This window comes from Oncorhynchus clarkii, chromosome 5, assembly GCF_045791955.1.
Source record: "Oncorhynchus clarkii lewisi isolate Uvic-CL-2024 chromosome 5, UVic_Ocla_1.0, whole genome shotgun sequence".
Lineage (NCBI taxonomy): Eukaryota > Metazoa > Chordata > Actinopteri > Salmoniformes > Salmonidae > Oncorhynchus > Oncorhynchus clarkii.
Window position 1 is genome coordinate 71615875 of NC_092151.1, and position 16306 is coordinate 71632180.

Sequence of the window (16306 nt, forward strand, 5' to 3'; positions counted from 1 at the left end):
TGTAGACTATCACATCTGTAATTAGGCAACATGGTTCTGTTTGCCCAACATGTGTCATATGAGCAAAGTGTATAGCCTACCTTGGTAAAGGAGGGGGAAACAAGTTTACTGAGCATTTCATTGTGGTTTGTCAACAATCGCGCTTCTATGGCACCAGCTGCGAGTAATGACACGCACGCACACCTGTCAGGCGGCATTCCTTTTTGATGAAAGCTGTCAGAAAGTTCATCATGCACGTTGCGTTGAAATGCCTTGCGCTCTCGACAGACACCACGATACCCGCTGGCTGACTGACCCGTTAAGCTGGACGGACCGTTTCTGCGATGTGAGCGTGAATAATTATATGAGAGCGAGAGAGATAATTCCACCTGACTCTCTTCCGAGACCGTCCACCCCTGAAGCTAAGGAAGACATCCTGAGAGAGTGTAAAGGTATGTAGACTAGCCCAATCCTCTATTAGTTGATGACAACAGTAACATTACCGGTAGCCTCCTGGGCTGTTGCCACTGGAAAAAGTTATTAAAAGTTATTGCGTTGATTGTTTTGTGTAACTGCTTGGTGTAATGACGCTACATGAAATAGCCAGAATGAGAGGCAGAAGCTGACACCTGGAGAAATACAAGAGCGGCGGAACAAGGCTACCCATAGCTGTCTCTCTGCCTGGTGGAATTACGCACGATGGACCAGGTAATAATTTTATCTGGTGTTATTACACTTTCAGTACTGGTCGCTTCTCATTTTCTCTCTCCCTTGCACGCACACAGCCCCGTCCCGGTATAGCTGAGACCGGGGTTGATTGTCTCACGGGTTGGTTGTCATAGTGCATAGTACTCCCACTCTACAGGGTGCTGTGTGATAATTGTAAAATTCAAATGTGTGAATTCTTTGAAAGAACTCATCCACCTGAACAATTTAATGTCAGCATGACAAAACATTGAGGTGAGGGGCATTTGTGTTTCAAAGTTTTTTTTAAATGATGTTGGGGTGGTATATGTGGTGTGGAGAGCGATTGGACATTGGGAAGAATGTTGATGCCTGGCCGAATATAAACGATGCAAAACTGTAGCATTTCGAATGTAGCTATTCTACAAACATCTGTTAGACGTCTGGCAAATTGTCAAACAATGTGTTAAACTGCTTCTTCCCGAAGCATCATGTTGGGCCGAGGTATCTGTGCTAACTGGGTTTGTTGCCTCTCTCTCACAAACATATATTTTCTGTCACACACTCTCAATCTACAGATGTTTGTGCATACACACAAATTTACTCAAAATGTCATATGTTGTTCTCAAGGCATAAAATAAAGAATTTTGTTGGGAATATCAAAGAAAGGCGATTTCTAAGACGCTTTATAAACTGGGTGGTTCAAACCCTGAATGCTGATTGGCTGACAGCCATGGTATATCAGATCGTATACCATGGGTAGGACAAAACAAGTATTTTTACTGCTTTAATTATGTTGGTAACCAGTTTATAAACATGTTGGGTCATGCCTAAGAACAACCCTAAGCCGTGGTATATTGGAGATATACCACACCCCCTCTGGCCTTATTGCATAAGTATATATAAGTATATTGCTTAATGTCCTGTTACAAAGGGAATAAACTAGTAGCAAACATTGTGACAACCAAACCCATACTGTGTGACAACCAACCCGTGATTTGGCTGGTTGTCACAAATGGACAAGGTGTGTTCGATGGCTTGTAACTCCATGTTGAAATAAGACAGAGGTTCTTCTCTCTCGTTTATTACTATGTGTGGCTTTATTGTTTAAATGTAACATTATTTAATACAGGTAATGGCAACACTTTTTGTAATAACTTCAGATTTGATTTAAAGTGTGTGTGTGTGTGTGTGTGTGTGTAATAGTCATCATGTGGTATAGCAGCCCAACTGGTGACTGGTCCGTCAGCACACACACAAAAGCCCAGGGCCCCTGACCTATAGTCCTATTGCCCCCAGGCTCTCACCTAAAGGAATTAGGCTTCTATGGGTTTCTATTGGCAGTTTTGGTGCCAGAGTGTCTGGAAGATGCTTTGGGGGTTGTGCACCCCACCTTGAAAATAATGATACGGTCACTTAGTTTGCTTTATCTCATGTTGAATTAGACTGTGAAAAGAGAGAGATACAGATGTAAGATCTTAATTTGAGCCAGTTTGCTACAGCAGGAAAATAATCCTGCAGCAACAGGAAATGTGAATTATTATGTTGATTATAATGAATTCCATTTTTGTAGTGGTTGATACAAAATCAAGTCTAAATAAATTCAAAGTGGAAATCACAAACTTCAGAAGCCTTTTTAAACCTCAAATACACTACAAGTTTGAAATGTCCTCCCCTCCTTTCTCTGTCTGATAGGAAGAAGACTTTCTGGACTTCAAGTCCTTGAGGGCAAAGTTCCAGGTTGAGGAAGTGTTGCTGCTGAAGCAGCCCGGGACCAAATCTGCTCTCCCTGAGAAACCTAAAGTCCTTCCTCCTCCTCAAAGCCCTACAAACTGCCTTCCTACCCTCAACTCCACATCACATACACCCTCCAACTCGCACTTCCTACCGCGCGGTGCTCAACCTTCCCTCCTCTCCTCCCTTCAGGGGCCAGGTGGCATCGCATCCAGAGTCGTCAAGGAGGAGAAGAAGGTGAAGAGCAAAGACAAGGATGAGGGGAAGGTGAAATTACTAGGGAAAAAGAAGGCAGAGGTGAAGGCTGATAAAGAGAAGTCGGATGAAAGGATGAATGGAGGGAAAGATATTGTAGAAGTAGCGGTGAGGTCAGATCTGCTGGACCAGAAACAGAAGAAAGAAGCAGACCTGGCCATGAAGAACAAGAAGGTGTCCCTGCTGTCCCCTGGGGGGTCTAAGGGGGGTAGTGTTGAGCTGGTAGACATGTCACCACCACCCATAAACACAACAAAGAAGAAGGGTTTTCTGGGCATCGGGAAGTCAGTGAAAACGGGGAAGAAGAGGAAAGAGGGGAGAGTTGAGCTTCTTCCTTTCCCCATACTGGACATAGCCAGCCCAGACCTGGCTGACCCTGAACCTCTCATGCCTCTAACCACCTTCGGAACCCCAGCCCCCCCTGGTGATATACATATACGTACCGTCATTATCCCACCTTCCCCAGCAGTACACAATGTTCACTTATCCTCTGCCTCGATACCTGCCCCAGTACTAGATTCCCCCTTACCCCTGGAGCTGACTCATAACCCAGTATTTACCCTGTTACCCCCCACCCTGAAACCTGCACCAGCTGCTGAAGCCATTACAGTCGTTACACCACCTAACCCCATCCCAGTGATCCCTGACCCTCCTATCATTGATCACATCCCTGAAAACCTCAGTCCTAAACCCCCAGCTGAAACCATCCCAGCCCCCACCCTGCCAGTATCAGTCCGCCCTACCCCTTCCCCTGTTACTGCCCCATTCAGCCCAATACCAGCTCCCCCAGTCACCCATATACTCCCTGCTGTCCCCTCCCCACCTACACTCTCTACCTCCACCCCACCTCCACCTGTTTTTGCCACTCCATCCCCACCCCCTGACCTTACCCCCTCTCCTCCTCCTCCCCCTACACCTCCAGCTGCTGAACTTGACCCTGAGTCTATAGTAGTGGATATTGCTGTTATAGTCGAGACCTCTGCCTCTCCACTTCCCTCTCACACCCCCCCTCCCCCGGCTGGTGACCCCTCAGTCGCACCCCCGTCCCTCCAGCCTGAGAGGCCCGTGGGGGTCCAGGAACGGCCACTCTCGGCCCTGTTGGCTCTAGGACGAGCAGAAGAGATGAGTCCACCAAAAAAAAGAGGATCAGAGATAATCTTCAATGCGCTGGAGAAAGCTAAGAGGATGCTCACCAGGTACACAATATAACTTCAATACATACACATTAACACTATCCCCCAGTCACTTTGGATGAAAGAGTCCGATAAATGACCATATTGTTATTATTATGTTAATGTTCACTCCATTCCCCCCCAGCCCTCTTATGACCCCCATCCCCTCCAGACCTATCACGCCCACCATAGAGGACCTAACCCCACCCCCCCACAGCCCGGTGAAATCGCTACCTGAGCTCCCACCAATCGACTACGATGACCAGGCAGGGGCGGCGGCCCCTACACCCCTGATACCGGCCCTAGTCAAAGGTATTGACATTAGTAAGTGTCTCTCTCCCTCTCTTTCTCTGTACATCTCTCTCCCTGAGACCCCTGTTCTCTCTCTTCCTCTCCCTCTCTTTCCATCTTCTGTTCACCCTGCTTTTGTACTCTGAACATGAAGTACACAGGAGAGCAGCTCATCCCTTACACCCCAGGTAAGACAATGGGTGTTGTTGCAAAGCTGCAGACACTAAAAAGCAGAGCAGGTAAAATACCTCTCGACCTCTCAGAGCCAGAAACAACTGTCCTGAGAAGGGGAGAGAGAGGAGAGGGGGAGAGTAGGGTGGAGGAGGAGAGGAGGAGGGCGGCGTAGAGGAGGAGAACGGGAGTGGGGGAATGTAGGCAGAGTAGAGGAGGAGGAGAGTAGGGCGGAGTAGAGGAGGAGAACAGGAGTGGGGGAATGTAGGGCGGAGTAGAGGGGGAAGAGAGGAGAAGAGTAGGGAGGAGTAGAGAAGGTATTTTAACTATCACTGTCACTGTGGTGTAGAGGAACAGCGTGTCTGCCATGATTGGGTGCTGCTGTTATTGTCTTCAACTTTAACAAAGCCTTTTAGAGAGGCCATAGGTGTTGACTGAAGTCCTTTCGCTTCACAGCGTTACACTACAACAACACTATAACCTACACTGTAGGTTTCACTGCTTTAGCTTTCTTAGTATTGAACCACTCTCTCTCTCTCTCCCCCTCCCTCCCTCTCTCTCTTTAGGGCAGGCGCCTCCTATGTTGGAGGGAATAGCAGAGAAGGGTGCAAGGGACCTCCTACCAGACCTGTTTGTGGTGCCCCCTCCTCCCCCGAGAAAGTGCCTCCCAGAGGCCTCCACCCGAGGATCCCCGCCAGAGAAACCCCCCCAACTCCCCTCCGTGGACCTTACTGCCTATGGTCCATTTTACCAACTTCTCCTCATACTGGACATGTTCTGTTTCTAAAGAGCTCCACAACATTGTGTTTACAAACCACAGAAACAAAACACATTACACATAAACAAGCATATCTCACATTCCCAGACACACACGCTAAAATGGAAAGGATAGTGTATTGTTATCAGTGTGTGGTTGTTCTTGTTGAGTAACTATCTGTGTCTCTTCACAGCTGTGGAGATTCCTGTTCCTTCAGCTGATTCTGCTCTCAACATTCCTGAGTTTGAGGATGTAGGATCAGATGTTCTGGAATTGGAAGCCCCGGAGTTCCAGCCTGCAGACTTAGTGGAATTAGGGGTGTCTAAGTGGGGGTACGGAGAATACGGTGACCCTGAGTTTGCCCCACTAAATGCAGACAAACTAACAATCAGCTATCTCTTACCTAGTTACCTAGTTCGTACCTAGTTCTCAAGAACATATCCAGCTCTTGTTCTCCACTAGAATAGTGCTCTATGTCATGTTTTGTCACTGACTGACCGTTCTCCCACCCCCAACTCTCCAGAGCCCAGGCAGAAGACAGCACCAATGAGAGCTGTGGCAATGCCTATGAGGACATGCCCTCAGCCAAGCAGAAGGTCAAGGGTCAACCCACCAAGAAAAAGAAAGGAACAGCGAAGAGTAAGACACAGGCGCCTTACAGTAAGTTCTACTATCGAGTACAGTATATACATATGAGATGAGTAATGTAGAGTATGTAAACATTATATAATGTGGCATTGTTTAAAGTGACTAGTGATACATTTATTACATCCAATTTTTAATTATTAAAGTGGCTAGAGATTTGAGTCAGTATGTTGGCAGCATGCCACTCAACAGTTTGATGGCCTTTAGATAGAAGCTGTTTTTCAGTCTCTTGGTCCCAGCTTTGATGCACCTGTACTGACCTCACCTTCCGGATGATAGCGGGGTGATCAGGCAGTGGCTCAGGTGGATGATGTCCTTGATTATCTTTTTGCCCTTCCTGTGACATCGGGTGGTGTAGGTGTCCTGGAGGGCAGGTAGTTTGCCCCCGGTGAAGCGTTGTGCAGACCTCACTACCCTCTGGAGAGCCTTACGGTTGTGGACGGAGCAATTGCCGTACCAGGCGGTGATACAGCCCGACAGGATGCTCTCGATTGTGCATCTGTAAAAGTTTGAGTGTTTTTGGTGACAAGCCATATTTCGTCAGCCTCCTGAGGTTGAAGAGGCACTGCTGCACCTTCACCACGCTGTCTGTGTGGATGGACCATTTCAGTTTGTCCGTGATGTGTACGCTGAAGAACTTAAAACTTTCCACCTTCTTCACTACTGTCCCGTCGATGTGGATAGGGAGGTGCTCCCTCTGCTGTTTCCTGAAGTCCACGATCATCTCCTTTGTTTTGTTGACGTTGAGTGTGAGGTTATTTTCCTGACACCACAGTTCGAGGGCCCTCACCTCCTCCCTGTAGGCCGTCTCGTCATTGTTGGTAATCAAGCTTACCACTGAGGTGTCGTCTGCGAACTTGATGATTGAGTTGGAGGCATGCATGGCCACGCAGTCATGGGTGAACAGGGAGTACAGGGGAGGGCTGAGAACGCACCCTTGTGGGGTCCCAGTGTTGAGGATCAGCGGAGTGGAGATGTTGTTTCCTACCCCCACCACCTGGGGGCGGCCCATCAGAAAGTCCAGGACCCAGTTGCACAGGGTGGGGTCGAGACCCATTTGGGCGGTAAGCAAATTGGAGTGTGTCTAGGGTGTCAGGTAGGGTGGAGGTGATATGATCCTTGACTTGTCTCTCAAAGCACTTCATGATGACGGAAGTGAGTGCTACGGGGCGATAGTCGTTTAGCTCAGTTACCTTAGCTTTCTTGGGAACAGGAACAATGGTGGCCCTCTTGAAGCATGTGGGAACAGCAGACTGGGATAGGGATTGATTGAATATGTCCGTAAACACACCAGCCAGCTGGTCTGCGCATGCTCTGAGGACACGACTAGGGATGCAGTCTGGGCCGGCAGCCTTGCGAGGGTTAACACGTAAAAACATTTTACTCACGTTGGCTGCGGTGAAGGAAAGCACACAGGTTTTGGTAGCGGGCTGTGTCAGTGGCACTGTATTGTCCTCAAAGCGAGCAAAGAAGTTGTTTAGTTTGTCTGGGAGAAAGACTGATGTCCGCGACGGAGCTGGTTTTCTTTTTGTAATCCGTGATTGTCTGTAGACCCTGCCACATACTTCTCATGTCTGAGCCGTTGAATTGCGACTCTACTTTGTCTCCATACTGACGCTTAGCTTGTTTGATTGCCTTGCGGAGGGAATAGCTACACTGTTTGAATTCGGTCATGTTTCTGGTCACCTTGCCATGATTAAAAGCAGTGGTTTGCGCTTTCAGTTTTGCGCGATTGCTGCCATCAATCCACGGTTTTTGGTTGGGGAAGGTTTTAATAATCACAGTGGGTACAACATCACCGATGGACTTGCTAATAAACTCGCCCACCGAATCAGCGTATACATCAATGTTGTTATCTGAGGCTATCCGGAACATATCCCAGTCCACGTGATCGAAGCAATCTTGAAGCGTGGAATCAGATTGGTGGGATCAGTGTTGAACAGACCTGAGCACGGGTGTTTTAGTTTCTGTCTATAGGTTGGGAGCAATGGCATTGTCGTCAGATTTGCCGAAAGGAGGGCGAGGGAGGGCTTTGTATGCGTCGCGGAAGTTAGAGTAGCAATGATGCAGAATTCTGCCAGCCCGGGTCGCACATTCGATATGGTAATAAAAATTAGGGAGCCTTGTTTTCAGATTAGCTTTGTTAAAATCCCCAGCTACAATAAATGCAGCCTCAGGATATGTGGTTTCCAGTTTACATGGAGTCAGATGAAGTTCTTTCAGGGCCGTCGAGGTGTCTGTTTGGGGGGGATATACACGGCTGTGATAAAAATCGAAGAGAATTCTCTTGGTAGATAATAGAGTCGCCATTTGATTGTAAGGAATTGTAGGTCAGGTGAACAAAAGGACTTGAGTTCCTGTATGTTGTTATGATCACACCACGACTCGTTAATCATAAGGCATACACCCCCACCATTCTTCTTACCAGAGAGATGTTTGTTTCTGTCGGCACGATGCGTGAAGAAACCAAGTGGCTGTGTCAACTCTGATAACGTATCCCGAGTGAGCCATGTTTCCGTGAAACAAAGAATGTTACAATCTCTGATGTCTCTCTGGAAGGCAATCCTTGCTCGAATTTCGTCTACCTTGTTGTCAAGAGACTGGACAATGGCGAGTAGTATACTCGGGGACAGTGAGCGATGTGCCCGTCTACGGTGCCTGACCAGAAAACCGCTCCGTCTGCCCCTTCTGCGGCACCGTTGTTTTGGGTCGCCTACTGGGATCCGATCCATTGTCCTGGGTTGTGGTCCCAATAGAAGATCCGCTTCGGGAAAGTCATATTCCTGATCGTAATGTTGGTAAGTTGACATTGCTCTTATAGCCAATAGTTATTCCTAGCTGTATGTAATAAGACTTAAGATTTCCTGAGGTAACAATGTAAAAAATAATACATAAAAAAATGAAATACTGCATAGTGTCCTAAGAATGCGAAGCGAGGCGTCCATCTCTGTCGGCGCCATGTTGCATCAGAAAGAACATTAGATGCTGTCCACCATATGACACTTTCCAGCTGTGGGTATGAGAGATGAGGTCAGATGTGTGTGTGTGTGTGTACTGTATGTAATGTAATGTAGTCCAGACAGTGAGGCTAATGTGTTTTTATGTCTGAGCGGAGACATCTTACTCCTTTAATCTTTTCTCCTATCACCCTTAAGACTGACATTGCTTTCTCACTCATGATTGGATCTTATCTAACCATAACTGCAGCCAATAAAACAAATGAACAGAAATGATGGGCTCAGATGTCATCATGTTTTCTTAACTATTTCTCTTCCTTTCATCTTTCACAGACCCATATGCTGAGACTCAGCTTCCGGTAAGGAATATTCAGGGTGTTTTGATTAGTTGATAGCTCAGTATTTGAAGGTATTTGACCCAGGTCTGTATTACACACAGTAAGCCTGATCTATCGCTCAGGTACTTCTCTGCATCTATCCTGTGTAAATCTAATGACCCAGTAAAGATCTGGACAGACATGTCCTTCATCTTCCAATTGTTTACAGACAGAAGAAACACCCAAGACTGACTTGTTCTTGAAGAAGACTGCCTCGGAAACCCCAGATGAGAAACAAATGAAAAAGAAAGAAAAACAACGTTTGGAGAAGGAGAAGAAAGAACAGAAAGAAAGAGAGAGGAAAGAGCAGAAAGAGAGAGAGAAGAAAGAAAATGAGATGAAGAAGTTTAAGGTAAGTAACCCTAAGGGGAGAGGAGAGGAGGGTGAAATAGTATTCTCGGCAGTAGAAACCAGTGATTTCATTCCTCAGGATGGCAGATTATCTGAACAACATGTTAACACGGTAATAACTTCTATCACAGAGAGATTTATTTTGACTTGAGATTTACAGGGTTAACTTGAATTTTTCTCCCAATGACATAAATGAATGATTTTGGATCTCAAATCTGAATTCTGGCGATGGGAGAAGAGTCGGGACTTATCAAAGAAATATCAGTGTTGCTAGTATACACACTGCACACTACACTAATACGCACTGTTATACACAGGTTAAAACACAAGGTAATACCAACAGTAGCAGCCCCACTAGCAGTTTATGCCGTTAATGGATTAACAGACTTACATTAATCACGCATCATACAGTAAATACAGTATGGGCTGCTGAGAGTATATTTACCTTTGTGTGTGTGTGTGTGTGTGTGTGTGTGTGTGTGTGTGTGTGTGTGTGTGTGTGTGTGTGTGTGTGTGTGTGTGTGTGTGTGTGTGTGTGTGTGTGTGTGTGTGTGTGTGTGTGTAGATAACAGGTCAGAAGGAGGCTATATACCAGGCTACAGTGATGGTAGCGTCTAAAGGACATAAGAACGACCTGGCTGTGAAGAACGGGGACATAGTCAGCATCATACGGACCACAAACTGCCCGAAAGGAAAATGGCTGGCCAGGAACAGCACTAATACATGTAGGTTACACACCTCCCTAATCCCTGACCTCTGACCTCTACACAAATACAGATGTGCATAAAATCTGTCAAATGAATGGCTCAATCTGGAGTAGTTGTTTGAATATAGGTTCACATATCTATGTGTGTGAATAGACGGGTACATCTCAGTTGTTATTATTTATTTTGTATTTTATTTAACCTTTATTTAACTAAGCAAATCCGTTAAGAACACACTGTTATTTACAGTGACGGCCTACCCCGGCCAATCCCTAACCCGGGTTATAACAGGTGCACAGTAGGAAATTCAAACTTGTAGTGTATTTGACTTTCAAAAAGGTTTCTAAAGCTTGTAATTTCCCATTTGAAATGTCAGACTTAACTTGTCCTAACGAAAAAGTTATCAAACCCTACAAAAATGTCCACAAATAATCATTCACATTTCATGTTGCTGCAGGCTCAAATTAAGATCCTACATCTGTATATGTTATATGTACAGTACCAGTCAAAGTTTGGACACACCTACCCATTCAAGGGTTTTTCATAATTTTTTACTATTTTCTACTATGTAGAATAATAGTGAAGACATCAAAACTATGAAATAACACATATGGAATCATGTAGTAACCAAAAAAGTGTTAAACAAATCAAAATACATTTCAGATTCTTCAAAGTAGCCACCCTTTGCCTTGACAGCTTTGCACACTCTTGACATTCTCTTAACCAGCTTCATGAGGTAGTCACCTGGAATGCATTTCAATTAACAGGTGTGCCTTGTTAAAAGTTCATTTGTGGAATTTATTTCCTTAATGCACTTGAGCCAATCAGATGTGTTGTGACAAGGTAGGGGTGGTATACAGAAGATAGCCCTATTTGGTAAAAGACCAAGTCCATATTATGGCAAGAACAGATCAAATAAGCAACAAGAAATTACAGTCCATCATTACTTTAAGACATGAAGGTCAGTCAATCTGGAAAATTTCAAGTACTTTGAAAGTTTCTTCAAGTGCAGTCGCAAAAACCATCAAGAGCTATGATGAAACTGGCTCTCATGAGGACCGACACAGGAAAGGAACACCCAGAGTTACCTCTGCTGCAGAGGATAAGTTTATTAGTTACCAGCCTCAGAAATTGCAGCCCAAATAAAAGCTTCACAGAGCTCAAGTAACAGACACATCTCAACATCAACTGTTCAGAGACCATGTAAACCACTAATAAAGGACACCAATAAGAAGAGACTTGCTTGAACCAAGAAACACGAGCAATGGACATTAATGTGATTTATTTAGAAGGCACACTTAACCAGCATGGCTACCACGGCATTCTGCAGCAATACGCCATCCCATTTGGTTTGCGCTTAGTGGGATTATCATGTTTTTCAACAGGACAATGACCCAAAACACACCTCCAGGCTGTGTAAGGGCTATTTGACCAAGGAGAGTGATGGAGTGCTGCATCACATGACCTGGCCTCCACAATCTGCAGTCCACATGAGTTGGACTGCAGAGTGAAGGAAAAGCAGCCAACAAGTGCTCAGCATATGTGGGAACTCCTTCAAGACTGTTGTAAAAGCATTCCTCATGAAGCTGGTTGAAAGGATGCCAAGAGTGTGCAAAGCTGTCATCAAGGCAAAGGGTGGCTATTTTGAAGAATCTAAAATATGTTTTGATTTGTTTAAACTATTTTGGTTACTACATTTTTCCATATGTTATTTCATAGTCTTGATGTCTTCACTATTATTCTACAATGTAGAAAATAGTACACATCAAGAAAACCCCTTGAATGACTAAGTGTGTCCAAACTTTTGACTGGTACTGTATGTGTGTATGTAGATGGATACATCTCAGTGAGCGACGTGGAGCTGGACATTAAGGAGATGTTGGAAATGGGGAAGAGGGCTTCTCGGGCCATCAGCTGTAAAAACATTACCACTATGGTAGAACAGGGAGGAGGCGAGGTGGCCAGTATGGACAGCAGGACACCCAATCACTACCCACTTCAGGAAGATACAGGCAGCTGTAAGTACTTCACTGATTACAGTCAATAATTTAGTGCACATTGTCACGAACTGGCTCGAAGTTCATAACAAAAGAGAGACAACATGGAGACGAGGAATAACAAACTATATGTATTAAATAAAGTAAACTAAATACAATTAACAATGGTGTGTGTGTGTAATCAGTAGTGTGAGTGTTTGCATGCATAAATGTGATAATGCGGGTGTTGAAAGGTGCCAAAGCAAACAAACAAAAGGCCACAAAAATACCACAACAAAATCTATAAAGGTGTCTGCATGGAGAGAGTCTCCTCCATGAACGGGGAAGTGGTGTATTTATCCTGGGACAGGCCCAGGTATGTCCCATGTCACTGACGACCCTCCCGGCTCCGCCCACTGGCATCCTAATAAGGAAAACGAGAGCAAAGAGAAAGAATACGGCAGACAGAGTGGGAGGGTCATCACAACATGCACACATGCGATATTGTGGATCCAAATAAACTCTGTTCTCTCCCCAGTCACAGACGACAGTGAGGAGTGGGCACATGATGATGATGATGATGATGAACCTCTCTCCTCCCTCACCGAGGAAGACCCCACAGAGAGGTCAGTCCATAACACAGAAATTCCAATATTGACTATTTTAACAGTGACATTTAGAAGTAGGGACTGTTAGAGTATATGTTCTTTAATTGGAAAAACTTTTAACGAAGGGAGATTATGGAATATGTATAGACAAGGTTTATACATGAGGTTGAGGGTGTTATGTCTGATTACAGCTGTGTCCAAAATCCATGCAGGTTTAACCTATGAATGTTCTCCATTCTCTTCTACAGAGACCACATCCAAACAATGTCCATGCCAGAGATGGGTGAGTGAAACACCACAGTCAAACCACACAATGATCTATCTAACTATCAATGAGACGTGACTGGCCTAACTGTCACGTGTGCTCCTTCTCCGGCCTCTAGGTCACCAGGCTGCTCGTTATGGCGCACACCTGTCACCAGCGTTACGATAATGACACTCACCTGGACTCCATCACCTCCTTGATTACCTGCCCTTTATATGTCACTCCATTTGGTTTCTTCCCCAGTCATCATTGTTCCTGTTTCATGTTGATGCTCTGTTCGTGTTTCTTGTTTTGTTCATTTATTTATGAACTTGCTTCCTGACTCTCAGCGTTACAGAATGACAACTCAACAAAGGGAAGCATCAGGGAGTGTTTTTTTGTGTTTGTTTTGGTGTTGGAGGTGATGTTGAGTGTCCAAACCGGCTGGCCCGACGGGTTTCCATACCTCAGCAGGCTCGATGGGCTCCCGTGCCTCAGCTGATGAACAGGTTCCTGTGCCTCTGCCGGTTCGTCAGGTTTCTTCGCCTCAGTGGAGGCGACCGGTCCGCTCTGGGTCCCCAGGATCGTCCCTGTGGTTGGCATCCTGCGGCTGGAGCCGGACACGCTGGCGAGGGGATACTGTCACGTATGCGCTCTCTCCGGCGCTCTAGTTCGTCATGCTCCCGCACCTCAACCGGCTCGACAGGTTCCCGCGCCTTAGCAGAGGTGACCAGTCCACTCCTGATCCCCGGGATCATCTTGGTCGGCGTCTGCCCTTCATATGTCACTCCCTTTGATTTATTCCCCAGTCGTCATTGTTGCTGTTTCATGTCTGCGCTATTCGTGTTTTGTTCATTTATTAATTAAATGTATTCACTCCCTGAACTTGCTTCCTGACTATCAGCTTTACACTAACCTTCAATTCCTGTTTTTCTTACATTGTTTTTGTTCCTTATGAAAGCCAGAGACTTTAGTTACAACTATTGCTTGTTGGCTATTATTGTGTGCTTGTTCTTCCTCCAGGAAGCAGAGAGTCTAGCATCCACAACCAACACATACTCAGTGACGCCAGCATGGATGGCATTGACATGCAGTGAGTCACACACAGATAATGATTTTAATACTATTAACAATAGTCTGTCCAATAGCCTCCATTCTGATGTCTGTCTATTCTGCAGGGTGAGACATGAGGCACTTCAGAAGCTGGCCACTTTCTTCCACAAACCAGTTGTAGAGGATCCCATCATGAGGTACACACACGTGCGCGCACACAGAGGTAAAGGTGAATGAATGTTTCTCTGGGGCTGTTACGGTGACCGTATTACCACCGCCACACAATCAGTCATGATGGCAGTCAAATTCCACGTGACCATTTTAGTCATGGTAATTGGGCTTCTCCAAGCTCTGCTGATGGTCATTAGTAGAATACCAAACATGCTAACTGTCTGGTACTCTGCACTCTATTGTCCCTATAATCACTCTGACATCAATGCAAATGTATTGATATATTGACATATTTTTTTTCGCTGCCCCTGTTTCAAGACAGGTGCATGATAATGGTCATTCTAAATCAAAACTAATTTCACACGTATATGACAAGATAAAATAAAGAATGGTGTGATGGGTGACAATATTATATATTACCACTTGTGAATGATGCCCAGCTTAAGGCGAACAGCGCATTTTCTTTTTGTGACTTTTTCAAATCAGTCTCACACCTCATGTAGCCTAGCCCATAGGCCTATATGTTTTGATAAGGTTTGTATCACAACTGAAGTGGCCAAGTAACTTCTTTAAAATTAAGCACATTAATCCAGTTTACAACGGGTGAGGAGCCGAAGATGCATACGCAGTGAGTTAAGTTTAGGGAAGATCATTTTCACCATAATGCACCTTTATAATATAACCAATACATGCATAATTGCATTTGTCGTCACTTTTGAGTATGCTCACTTGAGTTTCTGCTAATGGAACATTCGCGCTTATACAGTAGCCTACTGCCGTGCTTATGTGAAGAAATAGCCTAATAGTTTATACAAATTTTAAGCTAAACGTTCTCACCTGTTGCGTCAGGCTCATTGCTTAAATGTTTGTTTTTATGCTAGTGGTTATATTAATTTGGGCTCTATCATATCCCACAACTGTCCCAGGCTATGTTTGGAATATTTATTTCTCACACAGAATAAATTGGTCAACTTTTGTACTATGAGGGATTGTAGATTGACATAGGCTAGTGCTTTTGCTGTTCGTTAGGCCCACTTATTGTGTTGGCTGACAAAGTAAATGTGGACAGTTCTTCAAATATCTTCAATATGCACCTCGGATAAGGATGCGAGCAGTTGCGTCCCTGATGTGTCTTCACTTGTAGCCTATGAGAGACCCAATCACATAACTGAGAGCCATGTGAGTGAGCGGTGCTTCAGCATGCAGCCGGGAGAAGGGAATTATAAATGCTTATATTCAGCCCAAGGGCACAACGGCCACTGGCCGCAAAAGGCATGGATGATTTTTTTTTTTTGGGGGGGGGGGGGGGCATTACGGCCACAGAAAGGGGATGCAGCTGAGAAATTGTGAATGACGGACTGATTTAAGTGTGTATAGCCTGCGCAACAAACAAAGCAGAGCTCATGCCTTTCATGCAACCATTTCAAGTCATTAGTCTCATCATGCAGCCTTAGAATGTATTAAAAATCAAAACGTATAGCCCAACGTTTCTTTCACAACTGAAGTTACAACTCAATGAAGCATGTAAGGAGGACCTGTTTCTTTTAACTGCTCAACACAGAATACTTTTCATGTGCGCACTTCCTCAAATCATCTTATTCAGCTTTGTTCAATTGTATTATTCATACTATAAAATAATGCCATGGAATTCTAAGCAAATATTGTCTGCTACATTAACTAGTGTAGCCCACAGCCATATGGCATGGCCAGATCAGGGCCTAACATGAGGACAACTGAGTATGCTATTCTGTTCTTCTGAATTAGGCTACATTTTCTTCAGCTGCTCTTCTCTTGTTTTTTCTCTTCTCTCCTTACTTGACCAGCTCTCTCTTTCCCTACTGTCTCCCTCTAAGACCTGAAGAACCTGAACCGATCAGTAAGTAACGTGCTATGGGTGGATTCTGTGTCCTACACATTCCACACATTAGGTATATTGTTCTTGGGCTGGTTACCTAGACACAAATGATCCATTGTGCATGCCTTTAATACAGATGTAGGATCTTCATTTGATCACCCTGTTGCAGGAGAACTTTCCTGTAATGCAAAGAAAAGGCTTCTGAAGTTTAACTTCCACATTGACATTATTTGACTTGATTTTAAATTTCAACCCCTACAAAAATCTCCATGAATTATAATTCACATTTCCATTTTCTGCAGGATTATTTTAAAATCCTACA

At 44.8% G+C, this 16306-nt stretch overlaps 1 protein-coding gene across 2 annotated transcripts; it reads left to right on the forward strand.

Annotated features, from left to right (window-relative positions):
* The first annotated feature begins 387 nt into the window (after positions 1-387).
* Positions 388-13173, forward strand: LOC139409329 (FYN-binding protein 1-like). 2 transcript variants are annotated; one of them, XM_071154306.1, is made up of 14 exons: positions 388-431; positions 587-687; positions 2359-3848; positions 3970-4136; positions 4853-5026; positions 5237-5375; positions 5567-5703; positions 8979-9004; positions 9192-9374; positions 9939-10098; positions 11910-12095; positions 12592-12679; positions 12910-12944; positions 13045-13173. In XM_071154306.1, the coding sequence occupies exons 2-14, from the start codon at positions 679-681 to the stop codon at positions 13092-13094; spliced, it is 2844 nt and encodes a 947-aa protein (XP_071010407.1). In that variant the 5' UTR covers positions 388-431; positions 587-678; the 3' UTR covers positions 13095-13173. The 2 variants fall into 2 exon arrangements, with proteins under 2 accessions (XP_071010407.1, XP_071010406.1); XM_071154305.1 differs by having other exon boundaries at positions 397-687.
* The last annotated feature ends 3133 nt before the right edge of the window (positions 13174-16306 follow it).

Coding starts and splice junctions, on each gene's coding strand:
- LOC139409329 (XM_071154306.1), top strand. Junction 3,849..3,969: donor GCTAAGAGGATGCTCACCAG/GTACACAATATA, acceptor ATTCCCCCCCAG/CCCTCTTATGACCCCCATCC. Junction 10,099..11,909: donor CAGGAACAGCACTAATACAT/GTAGGTTACACA, acceptor GTGTGTATGTAG/ATGGATACATCTCAGTGAGC.